We start from the raw sequence: 23,764 nt of genomic DNA on the forward strand, positions 1-23,764 counted from the left end.
CTATCAGGTTTCTTGGGAGCATGGGGATGAGAGTCTGAAGCATTGGAAAATGCATCCAACAAGGCAGCCAAAACAGGAGGAACAGCTGAAGGTTTCAGAGAATCCATCTGCAGCAACTTAATACCTTTTATGAACCCAAGCACAATCCCATTTAAAGAACTCCATTATCCTAGAGATCGTGTCCCCAAAAGAAATCTCTTCAAAGGGAATATCAAGACTGGTAGATTCCTGTCCCTCTGACCCACAATCCAAAGGAGAGGGAATCTGAGATGAGTAAACAAGGGATTCCTCATCTGAATCCGGCTCCTCCTGACAGGAATCCTGTTTCCCTGGGTATTTTTAGGGGAGTAGAGGACGAAGGGGAGCTGAAACAAACTCCCTGAGGTGGTTTCAATGCCAAAGCAATGAATAAGCCCTGAGTGAAGGAGTGTCATTTCATCTACAGATCCTTAGGAGCAGAAGTAATATGTTTAGTCTTTTGCTTGTTCTTCAATGGGACGTCCGCCTTATAAAATTTGGAAGTCTCTGACCCAGAACGACATTCAATGATGGTAATGGGGACTTCTTCTTCTGACTATTTGAGGAACACCCTTAATCCCCTCGGAGATAATGAGCCATGGTTCCCTGTGAACTTTTGCAAGGCCTCCTTGGATGTGCTTAAAGTCAGACACCCACCGGCTACCAATCTGTTTGAGGCACAAGAATCCATCGATAAAGCCAGGCAAACCTCTGGACATTCACTAGCCTCGGCAGAGATGTCTGGTGGCGGCTGAACAGCAGAAGATTCCGGCCTAGGCTTCTTGGTGGTCTTCACTGATGGCTGACCCTCAGAGTGGGAAGTTCCCTCCATCGTGTCCTTTGCAAGAAGCTTAAGATGGTGGTCTTCAAGATAAAGTGCCAAAGAAGAGTCTCTACTACAAAGGGTTTTAGGTAGTAAGGCCTTACAGAACAGGACAGTATATGGTCATGCAAGGCGCCAAGGCAAAACAGACACTGTGGTGGACTTTATGAGGAATCTGTCTCCCACACTGGCATGGTAAACCAGCAACGTAAGGGGCATTCAGACTGATGATCAAGAGATCAAGAAATGGCATTGGGACTGATGGCAAAGAAGTTCAGAGGATGGTACATCTGGATGTCACCTTTATGCCCTACTCTACTCAAGGAGCATACGTGTGATGTTTGGCGTACCTTAAAGCAACCTAAAGGCTTTGGTATACTTGGTGGATGATTGGCCGCCCTTGGCAGGGGATCACTACTGTAATGAATACTGCAAAAGTGAACTATAGAAGGACATCACTTAACATAATGAAATGTTTTCTTAGCAATAAATGATTCCCCTTGTCTTTAGAAGCCTGCAGCTGAAAACTGTTTTCTCTCTCTTTTGTTTACATGGAAACAAGCTGAAAACAGGGCAATAAAAAGACGAACACTGGTTTCTTCAAGGCTAAAAGTTAATGTTTTTCTGAAAGCATGCAACCTGTTTTTCACATCTGGGAGGGGAATAAAGATAAAAATAAAAGAACAGACACCAATTAGTGGAAGTAGAAGTACAGGCAATAGCATGCGTCTTAGCGTGGATAACCTCAATTTTAGGTTAAGACCTGCATTTGCAGCTGTCTGTTTTGGTCAACTGTTCCTATTAGAAGGATTAAACTTAATTATTTGAAGATATACATAGTTTTTCATAACAGTTTCTGGTGTGCTCTAGGGTGCGTTTGTTTTTAGTTTTAAGGGTTTTTATTAAAACAAAAACTTATTGTAAAATGGACATAGGTTCCAATGCTGATAAGAGAAAAACTGCATAAAGGATTAACCTGCCATACATTAGTGGGTATATCACAAAAGCTTGAAAAAGACATTTTAAAAGGCTGTCATATATAATAGGAAGGAATAATGACTTCTTATCATAACACTTCCCATATTACCCTAGAATGTGAATGGTCTCACAGGTAAAGACAAGAAGAAAAGATTATTTAATTATAGTAAAAAACAGTGCAAACAGCAATGCTACAGAAGACACATTTGGAAAGAACTGAGCATGTGAATTTGATACAGGATTTCAGAATGGATATTCAGAGGCAAAGGAAAAGAGGAGTACATATACTCAATGTTAGAAGAGCCTAAATAGTGATACAACAGTAAAGAAGACAGTAATGGCAGATTTGTAGCAGTAAGGGGCTACTGGTACGGGATGAGGATTAGACCGGTATGGAGCGTAAAGATTTGGGGAGAAATAATCAAGTTTCAGCAGGGAATATTACTTATAAATGGAGACTGAAATCTGATTTCCAACAATGAGGATGTACCTGGGGGCCTAGAAGGGAAAATGTAACAAAAGGGGGCAGATTTCTGAAGAAAGTTTATGAAAATATTTGGTATAGATGATGTGAATTCAATTACAGGAGCTCTGAGATAATTTACATATTATTCCTCAAGCTATAAAAACTGGGTTAGACTACACACAAATTATATTTCACAGAAACATGCACATTTATTTAACTGAGAATGTTAAATGCAGGATAATGAAATAAAGATGAGACACTTGTGCTTCCCAATCTACCTGTTAAAAAAAGAGAGGAATTTAAGAAGTGGGTATTTGAAATTATTTGGGGGTTATTAGGGAAGATAAAAAGTACTCCAGAAGTTATCGCTAGTGAGTGTGATAAAATGAAAGTAGAGCTTAAAATAGGGTAGAAATAAAAGAAAGAGATGATGAAAGAAAGATGGTGAAAAAGTAACAATAATTATTTGGAGGGCCTGAGAAAGGTTAAAGTATTACAGAATAAGGGAAATCTCACAAAAACAAAAGTAGCAATTGCAGAGTGCTAAACAAAAATAAGAGTACCTGGACAATATGCATGAGTTTAGAAAGATTGCTGTTAAGCAACTGTTTTTTGATAACTCCAGAGCACAAAAACTTTTTGCACAACTTACGCAACAGAAAAGCAGAAAGGGTTGTTTCTAAACTTAGGGAACCTGTAACAAGAAAAATAACCACAGATCCTGTAGAGGCATTAGAGACATTTTGAAAGTCTGTGTAAAGCACAGAAGTGGGGAAATCAAGAAAACACACAAATGGAAATATTTATGGAATATTTAAATATGCCAAGGTTAGAGATAGATGGGCTCAACAATTTAAAGACAGGAGGAGATGAGATAAAAATGCTGAGCTATAACCTATCTTCAGGAAAGGCCCCAGGAATAGATGGAATTCAGATGGAAATTTGGAAGCTAAGAGGGAAAGCAGTGAAAGATTTGGAAGGTTTTGTTCAACAGTATTTTCAAAGGAGGAAAAAAAGCTATGGTGGCTGTAATGTCTAAAAACTGTAAAGATTTATCAACTCCAGCTTCATATTGGCCCATTTCGATTTTAAACCATGATTATAAAATGTTTATGTCTATAATGGTTAAAAGAATGGCAAATGTGTTGCCAAAACTGTCAGATATCATTCAATTAGGTTTTGTGGAGGGGAGGCAAACATTTGACAACATTAATAGACCAATTATGATCCAGAGGGAAGCAGAAGGTAAGAAAATAGTGCTGTTGTTGGTGGGTCTTGATACAGACAAAGTAAAAGATAGAATAAGCTGTGATTTTATGAGTACAGCAATGGAAGTATTTGCTGATAAAATAATAAGGTTAATTGGGATAACATACAAGGATTCGAGGCAAAAATCGCATTGGGAGGGTTCCTCTCTGACAAGTTGTGTCTGAACAGAGAAACCAGACAGAGGTGCCCTCTTTCCCCTTTATCTGTTTTACATTTAGAACCATTGGCAAATAAAATAAGGGACTCAGAAATTCAAGGAAATAATTGGTATGGTATTCAAGAAAATTTGGCTTTATTTGCAGATGTTATTTTGTACCGGAGATAACTAGAAAAGGGCATTTCAGTGTTGTGGAACATTCTGAGACAGTGCCAGACGTTTTGGGATATAAAATTAATGACGATAAAACAAAGGCTACAGCTGTAACTATGTACCCTCACATTAGCTGGTTCAACAATACCCATATTTATGGGGATAAGATAACATTAAATATTTTGGAGTACAGGGTTAAAAAGGATTCTGTTATGACAGATAAGTATGTGTGGGAAGAGACTAAACAAAAGATAATGCAAAAACTGAGAAACTGGAAGCTCTTGTCTATGGATACCAAGATACAAGCAATAAAATGTTTTAGTCCCTTAGTTTATACACAGGTCAGGCATACTTTTATCAACCAGAAGAGAAGTTGTGGATAGTAATTAACAAAGAGCTGAAGAATTTTTTTTTTATTTGGGGAGAAGAAAAGGACAAGCATTAAGTGGGACAAATTGATCCTCCCAAAAGAATGAGATTTAGGATTAGGTGATTTGAAAAGACATTGTAAAGTGACACAGTTAAGGCTCTTATACATAACACAAGCAAGAAAGCTACAACTAAAAGTGGAAAGAAATTATGATAAAGTGGGACGGGGATTTTAGAAATAAGGAAAGAGTGGGGCTTTTGACATGTCCATAAGGACAACACTCACACAGAATATTATATTCATAAAGTATCAGAAATATAAGAACTAAGCCAACAAAGGAATGCAGAAAAGAAATTCTGCAGATAGGGTTGACTGCAATTAGGGGTACAGAGAATAGGCAAGAGGGGGCTGGAGTTTACTACAAAAAGCTGGAAAAGGAACAAGGGTACTGGGAACAAACAATCAGAGAAGGAAAGATAACGGAATGGGAGGAGCGCAAGAAGACATCTGGAGTACAGGCTAGAGACTGCCTTCCCTATCAGGGACAGATATCAGAGTATAGACAAAGGGAAAAGAATAGGGGTATCCTAAATAAAAGACCTGCACTGATTGAGTTTTTAGTTAAATCTAGAACAGAAGCTATTGTTAAAAAATGGATAATTAGTGCAGCATATAACATATTGCATGATAACTACAGGAATCAATCAGAGGTTGTCAGAAAATATTGGGAAGAAAGACAAGATACACAATTCACAAAAACAATGGGAGGACATATGTACTCCCAAATATGAAAACAATCTAGATTTGGGATTTTTTCTGGAATTGTTTGCATAGGTACATTTATACAATAAGCATACTCCAAAGAAATTTTCCTGAGGTAGATGGCAAATGTTGAAAGTATAACGGGGAAGAAAAAGGTTCCTGGGAGCATATGTTCTTGGAGTGCAATGAGTTGTCAGATGTTAAAAATTCTCTACAGAGTACTCTATAAGGAATACTGGGAAAGTAAATGGATGCAACTAAGGATTTTTTTTTATCTGGGATACAGAATTCTGCATTGCCTACATGTAAGTAAGGCCTTGTCAAGTTTAAATCCAGTGGCTGCCAAAAAAAGAATTACTAGAAAATGGAAATCAAAGTCTAACCAACCATAACTGAAGCAATGAATATTGCAACAGAGATAAAAGAACAGAGACTAGGAACTTTAGAAAATGGTAGGAAGATATTACATATAAAAAATGGAAATTGTATGAACAGTACTTGCAGAAAAATGCTTTGGAAGAAGAATGATGTTTTAAATATGGTAGGAACTGAACAACTTATGCAATGTTAGTTTGTTTACAATGTATAAAGCAATGTAAACGATGTAGAATGTTTGTAAATACGAACATGTTAATATGGTGCAATTACTTTTAAGTAAATGTAAGTTTGCCTTTATCACAAGTGATAATGAAATACTTTTTTTTTTTTCAAAATACCTGTCGAAGATCTAATGCACTTGGTCTTAGAACTTTTCCAATTCCCAGTACTCACTTCTGGTACATACCAACAGTCTAGAATAAAATAATGCCCTTCCCCCCACCCCTCAAAAAAAAAAGATTTATAAGAGGCAGTTACTAACTTGAAAAATGTCTTTTTAGCTGCAAGCCACCCCAAACACCAAAAGCTATTGAGTGATCTATGAATTGCAACCTCAGTCTCTGTTGCACCTGAATGACTAAATTTCACAGCTTCTCCATAACAGCACCACAAACGTGAGTGAATTCCAGCAGGCCTTAGTAGCACATATTCTCTTCTCCAAATTCAGAAAAAAACTCATCAAAACACACGTTCAGAGAAACACTATGGAAATGCCAATCCTCCCATGAAAAATGTAATTATTATCCCATGCAATCACAACTCAGCCCCATCCACATACTCCCAAACACCACAGCTAGCTAACTATCCCACTACCATTCTCTTATGCTGTTCCGCCCCCTTTCATGCCACCCCCCTTTATTTTTATTTTTCCCCTTGCCTTTTCTCTCTCTCTGCTTGGGGGGGCATAAATATTGTAAATACAATGCAAAAGCTACTCCTTGTTTATGGGCAGTTAGTAAGTTTCTGATGATACAACCTGCTGTACAAAACTGTGTTGTCACTGTCTTCCTTCCTCAGATTTGTATCATATATTTGCTTTTGCAAGTGTCTTTTTGTTTAAGCATGCTGTCTACATTACCAACTGAAAGAACTTCTGGACAGAACCAAACTTCACTATATGAAACTGTACAGATGAAGAATGGTACATTTTTCCGTAACTGTGACATGTGAAAACAGTACAGCACATGAGGGAGAAGATTAAGTTCCACTGTTTTATTTACACAGTCATTATAATGTCATAGACAACCAGTAAAGCCCAAATAATTCCTCATTAACCTGTGCCATATACAACCAAACAAGTGTAGTGCTTGAAACTGTTAAAAAAGTAAGTAATCGCAAAACAATAAAAGTTGTCAGGCTGCCATTTGGGTGCCCTGATCACTGCAGAAGCTTCAGAAGAACAGAGGCTGTATGCAACCTCTTCTATGATTACTACCTAGCAAAAATGGCTCACTCTCAGATGCCGTCTATCAAAACAATTTCTATAAGCCTCTATCTAGGTCTTTGCTACTTCACAGAAATGCATTTTATTTATTTATTTTACATTTGTTAACCGGGCTAGTCTAACTGGATATATGTCCATTTTCAGTAGAGGCCCGGGGAGAAAAGCTCCACACATAAATCAATTACAAAGAGACATATTAATAAAAAGTTGAGTACAATAGGAATATGCATTTAATAACAAGAACAACAAAATACCTAAGGTACTCCAAAAAAATATACTAGTTTAGTAGAAGCATCACAATTAAACAGCTAAAGATTAGCAAAATTGTTTTCGATAATCTGTTAGAGAGAGAGAAGTAAAACAGGGATTAATGAAGAAATACAAGGGAGGAGAAGAGAGAGAAGCAAAGGTCAGTAAGGAGAAGAAGTAAGAAGATGGAAAAGAGGACAGGGGAGAGAAAAGGAGGAGTGGGTCAGAGCATAAGAGGAGAGCAACAGGGCGAGAAGAAGAAAGTATATGTATAGTTAATAAGTACAGTGTATAGTTATAGTAGAGTAGGGGAAATGAAGAAGGTTAGTCAGGAGTCCTACAGGAACAAAGCCAGTGATTTTGGAAGTACAGTTTGATTTTTTGTTTGAAGAGTGGTACAGATTTGGTCATGAGTTTAGAAGAAGATCATAGGGATCGTTTGCTGGAAGGTAGGAAGATCGTTTGCTGTTTATATTCCTTTGGAAAAGAAAAGTGATTGTTTTGATATGCATGCAAATAATGCACTGGTCATAGTTGATAAATACACATTCTGTCTCAACCATCTACTGACGGTGTAAAATCTACACCAATAAAGGCACCCTTGTTCATATGTCTAACATATCCTGTAGCCTTGCCATAAATTGGATTGAAGGTTGGAACCCTTCTGGGTCTTCTGCCTTTATGCAGTTTTTTTTTAAGAGATACAGCCGATTGAAGAACATACCTGAAGAGATCACCTGCACCATTTTTGTTAAAGTATGCCCATTTAACCCTTTTCAAACTAGATATGTGCACATCTTCAGATCTTTATGATGAAGCAGTAGCATGCCAACCAGTGGACCCTACCACACTTCTTATGTCTATTTGTATAGAAATGTTAAATAAATAAAATAAAAAAAATTGTTCAAATCTAAATAAAAGTTAATCAATACATAAAATAAGACAGATGTAAAATGTGCTTGTATTTCCTTTACTGAATTTTATCTGATGATCTTTGCTGTTTATATTCCTTTGGAAAAGAAAAGTGATTGTTTTGACATGCATGCAAATAATGCACTGGTCATAGTTGATAAATACACAAAAGCATGTTTGCAAGTACACAATGTAACCATTACTCTACTATGACAAACACATTTATGCAATAAAAAAGCAATGGTGGCATTTTGGTAGGACTGAAAAACATCTCCCTATCCCAGATCACAGCATGTATTCCTCTGCAAAAATTAAACTAGCAAACTACATACCCAGAAGTCCTTCAAACAGGTACACTCGCTGACTTAGGTCTTCCTGTGGAGTTGGGCCTTGAACCCGACCAGGGCTGCTTCCTTTAACTTCATTTACACTTGATCTCAGCACATGTGGTTTACCCTGTAGGTTAGGCATCAGATAAAAAAAAAACATGTATGTATCATTTAGCAATCTACACAATAGTGTGTGCTTGGCTTGTGATATAGGGTTATCCAAAGGACACAATGGGCTATTACCTTCAAATTTTGCATACAACTTGCAGGTTACAGATCACCCACTCAGAAAATAAAACACAATTCTGCCATAAGGAAATACACTGTAAAAACACTACTTCAGGCAAATGGCTTATAAATGTACAATATTCAACCCACATGGCTTCCTAAATTTCAGTCGATTCCTGGAAGCTCGAGTAACAGATCAGTCAAAAGTCGAACGCTGTCTTTATTGACAAGGAAACATAAAATGTGCATAACACGCCACTGCAATGTGAGTTACAAACTCTTACAGTACAGCAAGATGGCACCAGGTTGCATCTAGAATTGTAGTTTAAGGCTTTTTGCTGAAAGGATCGGTAAGCTGTTCATTGGTCTAGTGTTTGCAGTATTTGACTTAACAAGTCAATGTTAGTGATGCAAATCCATTCAACCTGCCTTTCTTTCTTCCAGATTTCAGAACAGTGGAGCCATTTGATAATATAATTGTAGCTCCAGGACTTGACTTAATTTATATTTGAACTTATGTTTGAACTTACTTTCTCCTTGGACTAAATTTTCACCTGAACTCTGCACTCTATACTGTTGCTTAGTGCATACATCTATGCATTTAGTTATTTATTTACATAATTGGTTGTGTGACAGCAGGGCAAGTTGCTTACTTCAGTGATTGCTTAGTGCATACATCAGCAGGGCAAGGTGCTTATTTCACTGTTTATTTCAGTTGTTTGTCGATACTATGCAGACACTATGGCTGACAGACACGTTTGACATCATTTGACTGATCTGCTACTCAAGCTTCCAGGAATTAATTGAAAGTTAGGAAGCTAATACACATGCTAACTGTTGCTACTATGTTCAGTCACTCAAAGGCAATTTGTTATTCTTGTATTTTTACCAATAATGATGCAAAATGGTTGTTCAATGGTGTGCTCTAAGTGGTTATGAAAACATCTGTGAACTCTGATATTCCCAACATCTATTAACACCTAAAGCATTTTAAAAACAAAAACTGGCACTCCAGGATTTTAAGTAGCCCACTAACTTTTTTAGTTTACTGCTATGTACACTGTAGGATGCACACATGCCCACTCTGCTTAATATTACATGTAGTACAGCTGTGCTGACACAGCTGCATTACTCAGTCAGAATCTCAGTTCTAACAGGAGGCACTCAGTGGACTGAAACATAGGGTGCACTGAGTAGTGCTACAATATGCTGCTCAATGTAAACACATTGAGTGGCCAACAGGTAAGGCACAATATTTGGGAAGGTTTGGCTGTGTGAGAAGGTAAAGTGCAAATTGGCATGGCTCTGTGCACCTTACTGAGTACGCAAATGAGAAAGTGCTCAGAGTTGGGAAGGAAGCTGTGGAGAAGAAAATTTTGAAAAGAACCAACACAGCAAACTGTGCACATCACATCAGGCTATGGAGAAAAACAAATTTAAGTTATGGCATACCATACAGCAGACAGTGTGACCTGCATTCAAACAGTGTAGCTGGCAATCAGCAAATGCCCATTAAATTAAGTGCACAAATCCCATGTGGAAAAATGGGTTGTGGATGGATGGATACCACAAACTATGCATTCTGTATTTCAAATGTGCAGCAGCAAATACATGCGAGATCCTTAGGAGACTGGGCAGTCTTACGTTAAATAGTGCTCTTGGTTTGACAATGTCATGCTAAATGAGAAGGCACACACAAGAGAGGAAGGACTGAGGTCCTGCCTTTTTATGTATGGCCAAATCACAAAATCAGATAACGTCAGGACAAACAAGGAAAAATGTAGAAAGACAACTGATGTAAATCAACTCTAGATTTCCAAAACTTTGACATCTTTACAATAAAGTAAATGTTTTACACACACTATTAAATCAAATTTTCAAGGATTTCAAAGTATTCTTGTAAACCCATGGAATTTTTAAAGAAGTTAAATGCTTAATTACCTGTAGTGAAACTATCAACCTAATCCTGCCTGCACCCCAAATCCCTCCCCCATCCACCCTAAGGCAGCTTATCAATTTTGCCAGTACAAGAATGCTTCTTCTGCCTCTCCAGTTAACAAGAACTTCAGACTCCAACAAATAACAGAGTCCTAATTACATTTCTATTCCATTACATTTAGATGCATTCTTAACTTAAATTATGAGACAGTGTGAGTGCTGCACATCTGCTTCCACATGAACATTAAATGCTCTATTACGTAAACTATAACCCTACCCCTATCCTTTACTTACAACAATTTTGGCCTACTGCTATTCCATTCCCTATGTCAAAACTTCTGGAAAAAATATCTATGCTCAGCTATTACATTAAATGTCTATTCAAAGAACAACTGTGCCAAGGACTAACCATAGCAGTATATGATAAAGTAGATCACTGTTGTAGCAGTAATTACTACTGAGATTTCTGTCATAGAGGCCTGATGTTCAGCTTGGGTTCCACAGCTCAGCATCTTCAGTCTCAAGGGTGAGCAGATGGCCACCCCCTTAGGGATGTCAGTACATTCCCAGTATAAAGCTGGTATCCACTTCCAGCATCTTAGAGTTTCTTGCCCAAGGAACCACCAGGTTACTTTGTTTTCTTAGTCCGGAATATGCTCCTAAGTAAACTAACTAGGAAGGTGCACCCAGAGATACTGTCTGGGACACAAACTAAAGAAAGCAGGCTCCCCAAGTCTGTTTGGACCTTAGCAGGGCCCGATATGTGGAAGAGGAAGAAAGGGTAAGTAAAAAGGGTACCCCTACCTCAACCACAGGATGCCCAAAGAAGAGAACAGATGGTAGCAGGGAAACCACTACAGGAAGTTGTGAGCTACCTAAACATGTATTATAGTAAACTCCTACATAACTGTACTACAATTTTCATATAGAGTGTTGTTGCTATAGTAGTACTTCATACTGAGGCAATTTCCAGAGCTCACAAAGAGTGGCAGGTAAAAAATTTAGTTAAGTTGGCTAGTGAAAGGCCCTGCAGATAGGTTGGAGCAAACACAGCCCTCACCTTGGAAGCAATACCCTGCTTGTGCTGTTTAGAAAATGTATGTACTGGAATATTATATGGCCGTCTCCAGTAAGGAGTGTTCAGGCCCCACCTCAAAAGAAATGCCACAGTGGTTGCAGTACTTCCACCACTGTGGGACCTCACAGATTCTTCCAAATTATTCTTCAAGATAAGCATAACAGATGATTATTCAGTGAGCCAGTTACCTTGAAATAGTTTGCATGCATACTGGCTTCCCTTCTTTCCTGGTTATTATACACAACACAAACAGTTGATCTGAGGTTCTGATGCCTTAGGTTATATTTAGTTGGCATATCCCTTACATGTAAGGATTTTATTCCTTGCAACCACTTGTACATTTTCACAGTTAAACACATAAGGGCACTGGGAACAGTGACCATATTTGTAAGTACCCTTCCTACCTCAAACCGTACAAATAAATGGCCCCAATTTTTTTTTCTATTAAATCTTAATATTTGGACCTTTTCTAAAATTACATTTAAAAGGCTTCTCAAATATATTAAGATCAGATATAGAAAGAAATTTGGCCAATTCTTTTTCCATAATACTCTTAATAACCACAGCATCCCATTGTAGCTAGTCACAAATGCATGTTCATAAGTAACATTACAGGGCTTCACAATGGTCACATCATCCTTCCCTAATAAAGGGGCAAATCTATTCATTCTGCCTTTATAGGTTCATAGGGAGGTACTAGGCTATCTGCCCAAAGCATTTATAAGCCTAGCCAGAATGTGTTGGCTTTCGCCACCCCCTTAGATTAGTTCCCTGTACCGGTGTCCAGCAGAGCCACTGAAGTGATAGCCACTGAAGTGATCCCCAGGGTAAACCTTGTTCCCCATCCACTCGTCAAGGATTCTCTTGAAGAGTGTTAGCGAGAAACTCTGCCTAATGTAGAATGCAATGACCTCGTCCTGAACCTCGCTCAAAAGTAGAAGCAGGTACCTACCCCCTTTGGAGGACAGTCTTTCTAAAAATCGACACTCAAGTCCTTCTCCTCTGAGGACATCCTACTACTCCTCACAAATTGTCCTTTAAACCTCTTTTCTGGTTATAAGGATGAGCACTGGTAAAGAACAAATAAGAGTTGGAGTAGGTCTCCTTCTTGAACACAGTAGATTTAAACCTTCCATGGTGTTTATGAATAGTAAGGTCCATTGGCCAGGTTTCTTGATGTTACACACAAAAACTTGTGCAAAAACAGAGGGATCAGGAACAGATAACTTCTTTCCCCTCTCCTACCATACACAGGCCTTAGCTAAAATCACATATTCAAAGATATAAATGGGTGTAGCAGTCAACGAAGAGTTCTTTTGCAGCTATCTATTTGACAAACACTGAATATGACGTTAGGATGTTGGGAGATATTTTAAGACATTGTTGTGTATTTTCAGGATATAAAATAAATGAATTTAAAACACAGGTTACAGCAGTAAAGTATGCGTCTACACTTGAACTAGTTTAACAATAGTCATATTTACTGGGAAAATGAAAAATGTTCAGGCATATGGATTAAAAAAAGATTCTGAAGTGGCAGTTAAAGATATAACAGAAGAGACCTAATGGAAGATTATTTAAAAAAAAAAAAAAAAGAGAAAAATTACTGGCTATGGGATAGACTATAAAACAAAAGCAGTGAAACATTTTTAGTTCCTTTTATCCTGTATAAAGGAGTGGCATACTTTTATCAGCCAGAGGAACAGCTGTGGATGACAATTAAAGAGAAGAAGGAATTTGAGATAGGAAGAGGATAACAATAAAATGAGATAAGTTTATGCTTCCTATTGAACAAGGGTTTTATGACTACCTGACGAAGAGATACTTTAAAGCCTTGCAACTGAAACTTTAAATACATAAATCAATATGGAAAATGATGATAAAGGTGCAAGATGGAGATTTGAGGGATTTAGGCAGATTATGGCTTGGAGGCAAGTTCTTTGGGCAAATAGCACTAACTATACAGACAATTACACTTAGTGGCAGACAGCATTTTAAAAACTAAACCAGTCGGGGGTGAGGAAAGGATTTCATTAAAAATACAAACAACTAAAGGTAGAGTAAAACTGGCAAGAGATGTTAGGAAGCAATTGCAGAAAACTAATAAAGGAACAGCATTACTAGAGGCAAATAAAATGAAAGGAAAGTGATGACTATGGGAAGAAACTGACCACTTGTTTAAATCTGTATCTCAGAGACTACCTTCTGTATCATGGATTGTTGGAGGAATACAGGCAAAAAGAGAGGAGAGTAATGACTAAAAGAGCATCTCTGGTAATATTTTAATGGAACCAAGAACAGAAGATGCTATTAAGGAAATGGATAATTAGTAAGCCTTTGGATGAAAAAAGGGTCACTGACACCAAAATGCGATGACTAATGGCACATATGGGGCTTGAATTCCAAATGTGTGAACCAAATACTTGATTAACACTGGCACTCACTGACACCAAATATGAATAAAATGCCATAGCAGGCACTAATGAGATGGTCTCTCAAGTCACACCAATCATACCCAACAGGTTTTCATCAACTCACAAAATGTGCTTTAATATGGGTAACAATTTGAAATGCTGAGACCCACTAAAATAAGTCACAAAAATCAGTGTGTGAATGACTGAAAAAAATGGGCTTACATATACAGGTCCAAGAGACCATTTCTTGGAATAATCCCTTTCTCCACAGTATGGCAATTTCGGAGTTAGTATATTTAAGTTTGATGGGTGTGGGGGCTTGCCCCCACCGTCCTGGACAAAGTAGTTTTAAGTAGAAGAGAAATTTTCAAGATTAATTTTTCTCCTGTGTTTTCAGTCTTTCAGCACTTGGCATTTCCAATGTCTACATTTTAATAGGGAGCGAACGTTAAGTTTAAATTAGGTAATGCCTGTGGGTACAGCCAACAATTTTGCTCCTATCTGGAGGGGTAAATTTCATTTGCTGAAATGTACATAGTTTTCTGTGTCTAAATTAAAGAATGATGGGGGGTGTTGTGTATTTTTTTTTTCATTTGAGTGTTTTCTTTGAAATAAAGTGCTGAAAAATGTAATGTGGGTTCAAATGGAGATGAGAAGAAGCAAATATATAAAATATTAGCACACCACATACTGTATGCAAGTCAAAAGTAGGAATCACACATTTAAAAGAGCTACCATGTATAACAGATAAGTAGCTGCTTTCAGTTACAATGGATACTCTGTCCATACCATTATAGAACATAAATGGCATTACAGGTATAAACAAAATGTATTGGTCTTCCAAGATGGCTGCACATTCAGTAACAGCTTGTTTCTAGCTCTCCCAGTATGAAAACAGAAACTCGCCAGTAGACTTGTGTTTATGGGTAAATTTCAGTAATTAGCTAGTAAGTGCACTGTCTGGATGCCAGAACTAAAGAAATACCAAAGACATGGATAAAATCAGCTACAAAAAGTGAGGAAGAAACACTGATGGTGAAAGTTCTGCAGCTGTTAAACAAAAAGCAATGCAACCTTCAGACATGACTTCCAGTAACCTACAGGAAGACATAAAACAACTGCATAAAGACCTGGTCAAAATAAACAACTGATGGAATATATCAACACAAACAGCAAAAGGCTGGAAAAATGGAAGAAGCCTTAAACAGATATTCAGATGAGGTTGTAAAACTGCAAAAATCAAAGGGTCAAAATGAAGAAAAGGTTGGCTGAATAAGAAACTGCTCAAAATAACTGTTTCAAAAAATAACAGAATAAGAGGAGAGAGCACGTAGGGAAAACTTGAGATTATCAGCTATACTAGACAAGCTGGAAGAAAAAAACTGCATTCATTTTATGAAAGCACAAACCAGCAACTGGACTGGTATTCCACAGCAGGAGTTGTTAGCTGAAAGGGCACATTGTGAATATGCCTCAAACCTAGCTATAAGAAAGCAACTAGACCTTTAACAGTAAAGATGCAATCCTACCAGTAAGGAAGAGTTCATTCTGAAAAAACTGTGACAGAAAGTGGGATACAGCGGAATGTTTGTGGAGAATAATTAATCATTGCACATCAGTCAGAAGACAAGTAATTTCTTTCCACTATTCAGTGCATGTTAGACATAGGTGTAAGATTCAAAATGTTGTATCCAGCTATCTTTAAGGTATTCTTCCCTGGAGGGACAAAATCATTTTTTCATGAAGTGTACTCTAAGGAAGAAACACAAGAATTTGTTCAACAAAACATGAGCTGTGAAACAAAAGGACATTCTGCTTCTTGTTGTTCTGGTAAGAAAGACCAGAGAGAGACTGTACCTGTGATACCTTTTCCAGTATTTCAATGGAAAATGTTGGAGAGAAGGAAGGGAGCAGGAGAGTTGACTAGAAGAATTGAGAGTACATTGGAAATGAAGCAGAGAGGGGATTCGGACAATGGAAAAGAACAGTAATAAAACCAGTAACTTACTGTGGGATTACAATGCAGTAATTATATTTGTGAAATATATCAGAGAACAAGAAAATCTGGAAAGATTGGACTTTTTCAATTTTTTTGAATTTGCGGGGGACTCAAGTATATGCCCTACTTCATGTCATTAATGTTTGGAAAAATGCTTTGGGGAGGGGAAGAGATGGGAGAAAGATAACTGAGTAAAGAAAACATTCTCTTTTCTTAATAGTACTGTATGTGTGGTGTATTATGTTCTTTGTATGCTATTTTTAAGTGTAATGGGAATTGTAAACATTGTTTTTTTTTTTTTTTCTTTTTCTCCCCTCTTCCCTCTTTTATTTCTTGTACAGTTTTGAGAAATATAGGCAATGCAATGTTTTAAATAACAGCCTGGTTAAAAAGGCACGACAAAGTTAAAATGAATGTGCTTTTTCTCATTCTTGCATGGGATAATGACTGGATTAAGGACCTTAGACTGATTAGTTTTAAGAGAGAGCAAATAAATCAAAAGAATACTGAATATTATGAGGCTTTTTTCTAGCAAATGCATGTATACTTAGTATCAATTCTGCAGCTGATCTTTATGTTTCCATGAAAACAATCTAATAAAGAGAGACTGGCTGTCTGGTTCTCATGGCTTCATGGAGACAATCTGACAAAGATAAACTAGTGACAGTCTGGTGGAAGGGGATTGGCTGAGGGGAAAAGAACAAAGAAATTGGCAAGGACATAATGTTCTCTGAAAGCTATCAGGGTTTTTTTCCTCCAGCTGGGAGAGCTTTAAATAAGAAAACCAAATAGACGAAGTAACGTTTTCTCATTTTTTAAATGTAATGTGGATACCAATATAAACAAGTGCTTTTGTTTTTTTTTTCCTTTTTCTCCCTTCTCTCTTGTTCTTTGTCCAGTTTTAAGAAATGTAGGCACTGCAATGTAAAAAAAAAAAAAGAAGGGGGGTCTGGTTGAGAGAGTATGACAAAGGAAAAATCTGTGCGCTTTTCTCCCATACTTGCATAGGGAAATGACTTGGTTAAGACCCTAGGCATTATCCAGTAAGAAGTTTATTACAGAGTATGTAACATGAAAAGAATATTGAATATTATAAGGCTTTTTTTCTGATAAACAAGGTATCCTTAGCAGTTTTGTGTCTGGTTTGCATGTCACTACAAGACAATCTGATAAAGAGAAACGGCTTTGAGAAAGTATTTACTGAAAGCATTCAAGTGTTTTCTCAGCTGGGAGAGCTATAAAGAAACAAAATCAAATATGACTTACTAACAGCACTGGCTGTATCAGTGTGTCTTAGTATGACTACACTTTCTTTTTGGTTAACTCTAGCCTGTCTGTGTGGCTATCAACTTAGAACTTTTGTTCTTATTAGGAAGCAGAAACGTCAATATTTGAAAATGTACATAGTTTTGTGTGTTATTATTAAGTTGATAGTTTTTTTGGGGGGGGTTCTGTTTAAGGGCTTTCAAAAGAAAAAAACATTATGTAAGATGTGGCATAGGCTCAAACGGATATGACAAGAAACTGTACAAAAGACCATACCAACCTGCTGAACAGTATATCCATGTAACATAAAAACTGGAAATAAACATTTAACAAAAAAGCAGTTATACATAAAAAGTGATAACTACATATAAATATAAGAAAATCATGCTTTCTGTAATGTATTTCAATCTGAATGGTCTTACAGATAAATATAAAAAAGAAGAGTAGTGAACTATATTAAAAATGTAGAGTGCAAATAGCTATACTACAGGAGGCACACCTGGGAAGAAATGCACATGTGAATTTGACAAAGAAAGGTTTTCAGGATGGTTATTCAGTGGAATACCTGGGGCAAAAGAAGAGAGGAGTACTTACGTGAATTGCAAGAGGAGCTCCAATAGTGATAGAAGAGGGGAAAAAATAATAATGGAAGATACAAAGTACTAAGGGGCTACTGGCATGGGATGAGGATTACACTGGCATGCATTTACATTCCACCTAAAACTGCTATAATGGAGCTTAAGAAAATCCTGAGAGAAATAATCAGCTTTCAGCAAGGAATATTACTTATAGGTGTAGACTACAACTTGGTTTGCAACAGTGAAGATGTGTCTAGAAGGTCAAGAAGGCAAAAATATAACAAGGGGGGGTAGATTTTTAAAGAAATTTATGAAAATGTTTGACATGGAAGATTTGAATTCAGTACCAGGAGTTCAGAATGAATTTACATATCAGGGGTGGCTCGTCCTATCGGACTGCAGCCCTCCCACCTAGAAAAAAAAAAAACAATATCTGTTAAACAAAAAAATTCATGACTGCTTTACCAGCAGTCCAGATAAGGACAAACAGGTACCCAGCAATCATTGCTGTGAGATACCAGGATTAGTCACCGCACCACACAGAGGAGCTCCGGACTGCTTCAGCCGCACTCAGAGCCAATAAGAGGACTGAGCTGCTCTCGCAGGACTTGCGAGACTTAGTGCGCGGGCTTCGGAATTGTAGGTGAAGAAGCGTGCACTGAAGGAGCTGATCGGTCGGTCGTTTGGTCACTGAAGGATTCTGGTAGGTGAAGGAGCAAGCCGGATTACAGTACCGGGTCGTCGCTGATGGATTTAGTATCTGATTGGGATTTAGCTCGTGCAGGATGTAGATTACAATACCGGGTCATCGCTGATGGATCAGCATGGTCGCGGGCTTTAGCTCGTGCAGGATGTAGTAGCTGGTAGCAGCATGGTCGCTGGATTTAGTAGTTGATCGTTGGGCTGGTAGGACTGTACCGGGGTCGTTCGTTTACTTGGTCGCTGGAGAGAGAGTGTGTGTGTGTGTGTGTGTGTGTGTGTGTGTGTGTGTGTGTGTGTGTGTGTGTGTGTGTGTGTGTGTGTGTGTATAAAATGCCCCAGTTACTATATTACTATATACTGGTGGCTAGAGAGAACAAATGGTGGTGGGTAGAGATACCCAGGCTTGAACCCTGTACCTTGTATGCAGGTGTTAAGAACCTGAATTCCCTACCCACCACCATTTATAAAAAAATTGCAGATTTTTGCCTCATATTTGATCTGATCTGTTCCTCATAATATCTGTGGTTTAACATATAATTGTTTATCTTAAGAGCTGTGTCTTAGAGTGTTTTGTGCACAAAGAGATTGGACAGATGATTTTGGACCATATAACTTTTTAATAAAATTTACTGCATGATAGAATATTAAACTTCTGAATAAGTTCTTGTTTTGCTGAAAGAACAAAGATGTTTAAATAAATCAGAAATCTCTTGCTTGAAAGCTTGCTTTGCCGGTAATTTTACTAATTTTATTATGCTTTTGTTATGCTTTCTTGCATATTTCAGTTTTATTTGTTTGATTTTTTTTTCTGGTGATTGCTGGATATAGGAGAATGAAATTATTATAACTGTAAGTCCGAAGTGGAATTAATAAGAAGTTATGTACTCACCATAACGTTCCATCTGAGTAGGTTTCTTCATTTGTCTGCAACCTTTGGGATACGGATCCGAGCCGGCAACTTCTACCACAGCATAGATCCGAGCTCCTAGCTCCTCCCTTTACCCATAATCCCCTGCCAACCCTGACTGACCTCAGATCAAGTTTGCCCAATATAACAACTGTTACTGTGCCCCGGAAGGGGCTTATCTAAGACAGATCCTAAACAGAATCATATAGGTCAGGGGGAAGGAGGGGGGGGATAGTTGCAGACAAATGAAGATACCTACTCAGATGGAACGTTATGGTGAGTACATAACTTCTTAATCTGAAGTAGGCACTTCATTTGTCAGCAACCTTTGGGACAGAGTCCCCAGCTACCTGAATCCTGGGTGGCCGTTATGGAAGAATATTCCGGAGCACTGCAGAGCCAAAGGACGCGCTACCTCTGGAGACAACATCCAGTTTGTAATGGCTGATAAAGGTATGAGATGAAGCCCAAGTGGCTGCGGAACAAATATCATCCAAGGGGACCCTAGATCTAAAAGCCGCCGAAGTAGCGACGGCCCTAGTAGAATGAGCGTGGATTCCCTGAGGTGCAGGCCTTCCCGAACTCTGATATGCCAAGAGGATACAACTAGCTATCCACCGTGACAGGGTAACTTTAGAAACTGACTTGCCTAAATTGGTTTTGGCAAAGGAGACAAACAACTGGTCAGATTGCCTATGACCAGCAGTTCGATGAACATAAAAGCGTAATTGTCTGTGCACATCCAAGGAATGCAGTTTGTACTCTCCTTTGTTCTGATAGTTGGGAAAGAACACGGGAAGATTAATAGATTGATTAATATTAGCTTCCAAAGATACCTTAGGCAGAAAGGACGGATTGATCCTGAGGTAAACTCTATCCTGATGGAAGGTCAAATACGGCGGTTTAACACAGAGAGCCTGAAGCTCAGAGACCCTTTTAGCTGAAGTAATGGCCACCAGGAAGGCAGTCTTCCAAGAGAGGTATTTAAGATCAACCGTAGCCGCCTGCTCGAAAGGGGGGCTTGTCAAGGCCTGTAGAACCAAAGATAAATCCCATGGGGGTACTACCTCCCCGACCGGAGGTCTGAGAAGGAAGGTACCCTTGAGGAAAGCTTTACAAAGCTTGGAAGTAATTAGAGGGCCCGATTCATGCCCTACATGATAATGCGAAATCGCTGCTAGTTGTACCTTGACTGTAGAGCAGCTAGCCCCCTGATGAAAAAGGGTAGTTAGAAACTCCAAAACCGACGTAAGAGGTGCCGTGAAAGGATCTAAGTGATGGTGCTCCGCCCAGATGGAGAAACCTTTCCACTTACTCCGATAGACCCTTCTGGTGGACGGTTTGTGTGCTGCTACTAGGATGGCTTTGACTGGTGAGGAGATTCTGGGAGTCCTTATCAGGAGTGGAACTGGAGCAACCAAGCCGTCAGCTTGAGGTTGACCAGGTTGGGGGTCGGAAGACCCAGAGGGTGAGCAATGAGATCCGGGAGGGTAAGCGTAAAGGAGACCGGGAGGCCAAGCATGTACTAGAGAGTCTCTCGGGGACTCCCCCTGAGGGAGGATTAGAGCGAAGTAACTGTTGCATTTGGTATTTGAAGGAGGCGCAAAAAGATTGCAACAGGGTTGCCCCCATTGGGCAAATATTTGCTTCGCTACTAGAGGATTGAGAGACCATTCGTATGGGGTCAGAATCGAACGACTGAGCCTGTCTGCTAGGATGTTGGACCGTCCCAGAATGTGCATTGCAATGAGAAAGCGGTTGGTGGATATCGCCCATTCCCACACTCACATGGCCTTGCGACAAAGAGGATAAGACCTGGTTCCCCCCTGTTTGTTGATGTACCAGACAATTGACATGTTGTCCGTTTGTACCGCAATCGTCCCAATCGGAAGAAGGCTGTGAAGTGCCTCCAAAGTCAAAAGCACCGCCCTCATCTCTAGGACATTGATATGCAAGGAGGTCTCTATGTCGTTCCACGTGCCATGGACCATTCTGCCTGAATAGTGCCCCACCCACCCCAGGTGAGAGGCGTCCGTGGTCACTGTGGCGACGGGGGAAGGCATCGAGAATGGTTTTCCCGTGTGAAGGCTCGGGGACTGGAGCCACCACACGAGCGACCTTCTGAAAGCCCTGCTTAGGGGAATGGGATGGGACAGGGGGTTGCGAGACAGGGACCATTGCACCTGGAGGGTCCACTGCAGGACCCTCATATTTAAACGGGCTAGGGGCAGCAGAGGAATTGCTGCCACCATGGACCCTAGAGCCCTCAGGATCAATTCCGCCGGTGGAGCAGGAAGTTGGAGAATGGCCTGAACATGCAACCTCAGGTTCTGAAGCCGATCGGGAGTCAGGAAAGCAAGCATTAGTCTGGAATCCAATCTCGCCCCTATGAAATCTATTACCTGTGTAGGAGCCAGAGAGGATTTGGCCATGTTGACAGTCAACCCTAGGCATGAAGCAAGATTGAGGAAGTAATCCCTGCCTGAACAGAGCAGATGCCTTGTTGGGGCGATGAGGAGCCAGTCGTCCAGGTACAGAAAGACCTGAATTCCCTGAAGCCTCAGGTGGGCCGCTATAACCGCCAAGACTTTGGTGAACACCCTGGGGGCTGAAGTGAGACCGAAGGGGAGGGCCCTGAACTGAAAGTGACCGACTCCAAGCCGGAAGTGGAGGAACCTCCTGGAACATCTGTCCACAAGAATGTGGTAGTACACATCCTTGAGGTCTATCGAGCACATCCAGTCGTTCCCCATAACAGGGGGAGAATAGATTGTAGCGTGACCATCCGGAACTTTTCTTTGGGTACTGCCAGATTAGAGAGAGAGAGAGGTCAAGGATGGACCTCAAGTCCCCCGTCTTTTTTGGCACCAGAAAGAACCTGGAGTAAAACCCTGATCCGAGCTGATCTGGGGGGACGGGTTGGATGGCTCTTTTTTGTAAAAGCTGCTGAATTTCTGTAGCAGCCGCCTCCCTCTGATTGGGTGGTACGTCGGGGAGGCTTCTGGTTTTGGGGGTTACAATAAAGGGAATTTGGTAACCTCTGGATATGATGCGAAGCACCCAGCAATCTGTTGTTATGGACTCCCACATTGCTAGATGCCTCGAAAGACGCCCCACGACTGCTTCCAGAGTGGAGCAGCAGGGCAACCCCTCAGGGGTTCTGCGTGGGCCTCTCAGAGAAGGGTTCTCTGGACCCAAAATTTCTGGGACCCCCTATGCCTCTAGGGCGGCGTCCTCCCTGTCCTCCTCTGCCACAAGAGGACTGGTTGTCCTGAGCAGACTGGGACTGATGCGATTTCAGGAAACACATCTTCTTCTGACCCTTTTGGTTCTTAGAAAAGGACCTCTGGGGAGCAGAGAAGCGGACTCCGACGGCAGACAGCATCTTCCCGTCTTTCTCCCTCTGGACTAAAGTGTTGCGAACGGTTTTGCCAAACAGTGCAGAACCATCAAAGGGGGCATTCGCGAATGACGCCTTAAACGGTTTCGAGAAGTCACAATGTCGGAGCCAGGCTTGGCGTCTCATTACCAGGTCGGCTCCGCCAGCTCTAGCGGCTCCTTCCGTGGCGTGAGACAAGAGCCGCATAGAGGTGTTAGAAACGGAATGTAGAGTGGACATTCGGGAGGAGTACAGCTGCTTGTCCCCTTCCGACATGGACTCTGGGGGGGAGGCAGCGTATTCTTTTATTAGATCTCGCTGCATCCGGATGACGTGTGTCATATAGTTCAGCGCCCTCATGGAGAAGGTTGCTGAATTGAAGACCCGCTTCCCAAGGTGGTCCATCACCTGAGACTCCTTGCTCGGTGGGTGGACCGCGGAGCTCTCCTGAGCCAACTCCCTCTTAGTGGCCGCCGCCACCAACATAGCATCCACGGGGGGACCTCTGCTCCAGTGGGTTATTTCTGCAGGGGGACTCAGGATCCTATCTGGGCGCTTGGGGACTGGCTCTACAGTGTCTGGCTCCTTCCAAGCCCTGGTGGGGATAAGGTCCACCAGGGGGTCGGGGGGAGGGGACACCCAAGAGGTAGATGGCCCTGCTTCGAACGCCTCTAGGAATATGGACTCATCGGAGGAAGCCTTGGGGGCAGACCACCCTCCCCTAATCCTGAGCATTTCCATGAAGTCTCCAAAGGAGACATCCTCGGGGGGTGACCTTGGGGAGCCTTCCCCTTCATCTAAGTCTGTATCTTCCGTAAGGGACTCGGGGGAGTCCACGTGCCTCCTCTTACACTTAGCCTTGTGAGGAACCTCCTCGGGGGGGCTGTCCGAGGAAGTCTCACCAGCAATGTCATGTTCCAAAGGAACACCCAGAGACGCTGAAGCAGGCTTCCCCGAAGGCCAGGTG

The 23,764-nt window shown here is 40.3% G+C and overlaps 1 protein-coding gene across 1 annotated transcript in view; it reads right to left on the reverse strand.

The window, feature by feature from the left end:
• The window catches only part of MADD (MAP kinase activating death domain), a 2,427,721-nt gene that overhangs the window by 774,972 nt on the left and 1,628,985 nt on the right, over positions 1 to 23,764 (reverse strand). Inside the window, exon 24 of the mRNA XM_044082094.1 lies at positions 8,312 to 8,435. Within this exon, the coding sequence (XP_043938029.1) occupies positions 8,312 to 8,435 (124 nt within the window). The remainder of the gene's footprint in view (positions 1 to 8,311; positions 8,436 to 23,764) is intronic.

This window comes from Protopterus annectens, chromosome 9.part0 (assembly GCF_019279795.1).
Source record: "Protopterus annectens isolate FY-2018-M chromosome 9.part0, PAN1.0, whole genome shotgun sequence".
Lineage (NCBI taxonomy): Eukaryota > Metazoa > Chordata > Ceratodontiformes > Protopteridae > Protopterus > Protopterus annectens.